This window comes from Sinocyclocheilus anshuiensis, unplaced genomic scaffold (genome assembly GCF_001515605.1).
Source record: "Sinocyclocheilus anshuiensis isolate Anshui unplaced genomic scaffold, SAMN03320099.WGS_v1.1 scaffold219, whole genome shotgun sequence".
NCBI classification, from domain to species: Eukaryota; Metazoa; Chordata; class Actinopteri; order Cypriniformes; family Cyprinidae; genus Sinocyclocheilus; species Sinocyclocheilus anshuiensis.
The window spans coordinates 197793-203315 of NW_015548200.1; the positions used below are offsets into that span (position 1 = coordinate 197793).

Consider the following 5523-nt stretch of genomic DNA (forward strand, 5'->3'; position numbering starts at 1 on the left):
ATATACATGTACATATATATAAATACATTCAATATATATATATATATATTATTTCATTTCCATTTTGTATGTTGAAGTACTGATATAAATAAATAAAACTAAAACTTAATAAAAAACCTATATAGACATAATAAAAAAACGAATAAAATGACAACATTACTACAACTGTAACTAAAACTAAAATAGATAACTAATACAAATCAAACTACATTAGTTTATCAGTAATCCTAAAAAAATAACACTGAGCCAAACACACATGCTAAAATAACAACAACTTACTGACACATAGTAAGAAATGGTTATAAAAAAAACTGAAACAGAAGTGAAACAAGTAGTAGGAAAGAGGAGAAATAAAAAGCGATACTTATCCTTTGCCGGTGTCCCTGCCCGGATTCTCTTATAAATAAAGATATTGATAAAATATTGATAAAGATTCTCTTTTTAATTTAGCCAAAGTTTGCATCTGTTACCTATTGTGATATTGTGATCATATTTTTTTTCTTTCTTTTAGGATACTACAGATCTCTGTATGTTTTAGTGAATCACAAGTTGCCATCGAGTCTAGAGTACAGTGATGCCCCTTCCATTCCACTGGCACAAACGCTGCTGGAACACACACTCAAGCCTCTGCACTTTTCATATAGCTCTTGCCCCCCAGATACCAGGTACATATTCACATAGGTGCATACTGGAGAAAAATTATTCGTAGACTTTTATGCTACACACGCCATGGAGAGCATTCAGTTCAAGCTGTTAGAGGAATGTCTTTCTTTTGGTGTGTGTGATGCAAGGGTTCCACCAGTAAAAGGCTGCACACTGACCCCTTATTGCAGACCGTTAGCTTTATCCTTCCAGGAGACCAATGGACAGTAATTCTCACTGCTGTGTTTACAGAGAGTAGTAAAATCCAGACAGACTCATTGACTCAACATGTAATGTTTACACAACATTTACCCTCCATTTTAACACTCTGAGTGACGAACACTGCTGTTTTCTTTTCTTTTCTTTACTCTCTGATGAACGACAAAAGCGCGAGAGAAGAAGCTTGTGCATACAGTCTCGTGTTTGTCCTCTCTCTCTCTCTTACACACACCTACACCGAGGCATGTACCCAGACAAACCAGCTAGATGTTTTTTGCTATTGTGTTTCCCCCTTTTGCTTTAAATTAACATTTTTCACATTTTACTATAATAATAATAATAATAATAATGTACACTACTGTTCAAAAGTTTGGGGTCAGTAAGATTATTTTTTAAAGAAATTAATAGCAAGAACATGTGACACTGAAGACTGGGTAATGACTGATAAAAATTCAGATTTGCCATCACAAAAATGAAATATATATTTTGAAAATATTAAAATGGAAAGCTCTCTTGTTTTTAAATTGGAGTAATATTTACAATATTTCTGTTTTAACTGTTATTGATCAAATAAATGCAGCCTTGTTGAGCGTAAGAGACTGCTTTAAAAAAACATTTAATCATCTTACCTTCCCAAAATTTTGAAAGTATTAATTATTTTGTTAATTGGTGTGGTTTTATTCTAGTGTGGATAAATTATATTGTGGCCGTGCCACTTCTATTTGAACTTTTTGTCTGTAAAGCAAAGGTAAAATACATCCATTTAGAATTACTGAATTACTGTGCTGTCACTTTAGAAAAATATGTGTGCTAAATGGGAACTAACAAGGTTCTTTTAGGTCAAAGCTCTCCTGTTGGCAAACGAAGATTGTGAATTTTGTTGTCTTGTAGATACACAAATAGCCAAAAGTGTGTGTAAATGTGTGGACATATAGGGAAGTATATTAGTATTGAAAAGGATATACTGCATAGTATGGTATTTAGAAAAATAAATTAGGTAATGTCCTTCCTGCAGACTGAAACCTACAGTACAATTACAATATATAATACAAAATTCACAGGTTCTCAACCTTTTTTTGTTTCTTCTTTCATTCACAGGCAGTTTGTTTTTACGGCCTTCACTGAGGAGTTCATTTCAGCGCCTTTCACTGAACAAATCTATAATTTCTTCATGCCAGCTTTGTCAGACCCAAAACTAGCTTTCCCATTTCAGAACTTCCTTTGGTCACTTCAGGCCACCATAGCCTCCTCTCCCCAGGCCAGAGCTCAGGCTCCCTGGCTCTTTTACTTTGTGCTAACAGTTGGAGAATCAGGACTGGGTAAGCATTATGCTTAATAGCACTTTACAGCATCACTAATATACTGTGCGTTTCTGAGGTGACCGATCAGTGAATACAATTATTTTGTCCATTTGGTTTGTATAGGTTCACTCTCCGAAGAAGGGTTGCTGTTGTACTTGAATGCGCTCCAGACTCTGTTGCCATTGTTGCCAGTGACGGAGTGCAGCAGTAGAGCTGACATCAACAGTGATTCAGAAGATGAAGAAGAAATGACCGTACAGCCTCCTGCTGCACAGGTGCACACATTCTCTCTTATCCACATCTTTGCACAAAAATATTCAGAGAGCACCACAGTAATATCATTTTGATCTAAAAAAGATGAATATAATTTTGTGTCTTTTTATTTAAAGGATGGCAGTTGGATATCTGTGCATTATATAACACAGGAATGTGTACAGAAGTTGGACACCAAGCAGCAGACTAACGCTCTGCTAACATTAGTTTGGAGAGACACGGCAAGTGAAGACATCTTCACCATGATGGCCTCCATCTGTCACACGCTGATGGTGCAACATCGTATGATGGTGCCCAGAGTCAGGTTAGTCATCCAACAACCCATCCAAAAAAATGAATCGCCCATCATTTTCTGCAACACAACATTAAGGATAGCAAATATAACCAGACTCACTGCACAGTGCACACTTGTGCTCTATCACTCTCTTACTTCAAGATAAGTTAGGCATTCTGTACCACTCCAAATGATAAAAAGAGATACAGTCAAGAAAGAGCTGCAATCAGATGAGAATTGTGTATAAAAAAGATTCCCAAACATCAAACTGTCAAGTCTGTGAGCAGGTTGTCTTTGCTTCTCTTTTCCACTGTTTTTTTTTTTAAAGATAAAGCAGAAACATTGCTAATGAAGCAGTCAGGTGGTTAAGTCTCATCTTACTGTGTTTTTTGTTTTTTATTACCAGGGCAGTTTTAGTTGCTGTCACTCATCAATTAGTGTAATGAGCTTTTCTCTCAATCACCTTTGCTTAATCTACTTCTGGTTCTGCAATGCTAACAAAATGAGAGCTGGATTTTAGCAGAAAGAATGAAAGGAGGAGGAGAGTGATGGAGAGAGGTGGCATGAAAAACAGGGAAAAGGAGAATGTCTGGTTTAATGTGGGAGAGGGAGAAATCAGCTAAAGCCACTGAGCTCTAAAAGGTGGTGTCAATCAACTAATCAGAACTAGTTTAAAGTTTCCACACAGGCATTGTGCACCCTAGTCTATACCTTTTATGTTCTCAATATCAGAGAATTAAAAATGTTGTATTATGTATTAAAATCTTATCAGAAAGCAGTCTTCACAATAGAGGAGGCAGCAGTCAAGTCTCTTAAATCTAAAAAAAAAAAAAGTACCACTTTTCAATTCAGTATCAAATTTTTTTTATGTATTCTGGAAAAAAAACCTTTTTCACATAATTGATTTTTTAGTAGGATAATTTTTTTTAAAGAATTGATAAAAAAAAAATCCTAGTAGCTAATATTTATACTCATAAATTATTTTAGGAGCTTAGATTTTCTCTACAATTACTTATTATTTCTCTACAAATATGTATTAATTATTTATTTTGTTAATGTTAGACGTTTAAATGAACTAAATGTTTTAACGTTGGAAAAATACTTTTATAAAGTTTAGTCTGTTTAACACACATTTTTGTAATTTTGCATGTTATTGTCTAATTAAAATGCTATTTTCAAAGACAAAAATGATATGCCAAAATTAACTCTTTTTAATACTGTTTAATATTTTTAATTGTTCCATGGAAATATAGAGTAATCTGAAATGAAATAAATGAAAAATATAACATCCTATAAAACACATTTCAAAGTTGATGTAACTTAACATTGTTTCTGTAAGACACTTTAGACTTCCTTTTATAATTTTGCTCCTCTGACATCTTTAACATATTTTGCAAGTTCTGCTTTCTTTCATATATTAAATAAAACGTTTGAATTTCCATTATGTTTTCCTGCATATCCTTTCTTCATCCTGTTTTTTCCTCCATTTTTTTTATTTGGTGGTATTTTTATATTTTATAGCTCCGTCCAGAAGAGAAGGCTTTTAACATAAATACTGCCTTCACTACTTTATCATTATCGGATATCTGTACAAAATAATTAGCTGGCCTAGGAAGATTAATTCCTGCAGGAGTGGATGGGATAGTTTTACAAGAGGTATAACAGCTGGCCCTGATTTACAACCTTTAAAGAAGTGCCCAGTGAGCGCGCAAACCTGGTCGCCTTTTAAACAATCATATTTTAAAGTGAAGAGTATGGCTGTATTTCACACTAAACAAGGTCATTATAGTATCAAAACTGTGTTAGTGTAAATAGCGCACTTGGTTCTTGTCCATGGAAAGGTCTCATTAATGTTAAGCCTGCTGTATTTGTTTTGGCTATTTAAAGACACTATGAAGATGCAAAGAACAGACAGTTAAAAGAAAGAAAAAACATTGTCACATTATTCATGTTAATAAAAGATTAGAGCAGTGAAATTGACTTTGAAATTGAGAGTGTTTGTGTGAGGTCCAGTAAAGTCATGTAGCTTTGATTATATTTCAGTCAGACACATGCTCTCTAAAGCTTGTAAGTGCTAAACTCCCAGTTTAATTTAATTGTACCCACCTAAGATGCAATTAGCATCTAGCTAGCATGAAATTAGGTGCTGAGATGCAATTAGCTTTGCTGTTTTTGGTCCTTGATTTAAATTTAAACAATTTTGTAATGTATGCATTTTTTGTTACTGTATTATATTGAGAAAATTAAGGCTTGATAGCATTTTGCTTTGTGTCTATTTTATTATTATTATTATTATTTTTAACATTTGGTCTACATATTTCAGTGTTTCATACATTTCTCAGTGAGAGTTCTGCAATTGTTTTGTTATTTTATTGTTAAAGTGCTGTCTGACATTAATATAACATATTGGGGGGAAAGGTCTATAAAATTGTAAACAGAAGTGCTTTGTGTGTGTGAGAGGTGGATGTACATATTCTTACCTTAAAGGCACTATGTAGTTTTCGCCGCTAGGGGGCGCGTATTCAAAATAAACAGAGACAAAGGTGTAGTTTGATGACGCCGTGACTGAGTGTGGAATCATGGGAGTTGTCATCTTCATCCCCACAGCCGATGCAATCCGACGGGACTCGGGCAGAAATCATGTTCATGGATGAGCTAATGATTTATTAACGTAGTAGAATGAAGCAGGGTGATGCTGAAAGTCGTCGAAGCGAAACGAGGCCGCTGAACGAGCGTAACACACGGCTCGAAAGCAGCGGAGCTTTTATTATGCCACAGTCGACCGCTTCCGCTCCTTCCGGTCGTGCGTATGTG

At 34.7% G+C, this 5523-nt stretch overlaps 1 protein-coding gene across 2 annotated transcripts in view; it reads left to right on the forward strand.

The window, feature by feature from the left end:
* LOC107653289 (ubiquitin-protein ligase E3C-like) overlaps positions 1–5523 on the forward strand; it is a 33697-nt gene that overhangs the window by 4954 nt on the left and 23220 nt on the right. For both annotated transcript variants that reach the window (XM_016439958.1, XM_016439959.1), the window contains exons 8-11: positions 512–665; positions 1960–2180; positions 2286–2437; positions 2552–2739. In XM_016439958.1, the coding sequence (XP_016295444.1) occupies positions 512–665; positions 1960–2180; positions 2286–2437; positions 2552–2739 (715 nt within the window). The remainder of the gene's footprint in view (positions 1–511; positions 666–1959; positions 2181–2285; positions 2438–2551; positions 2740–5523) is intronic.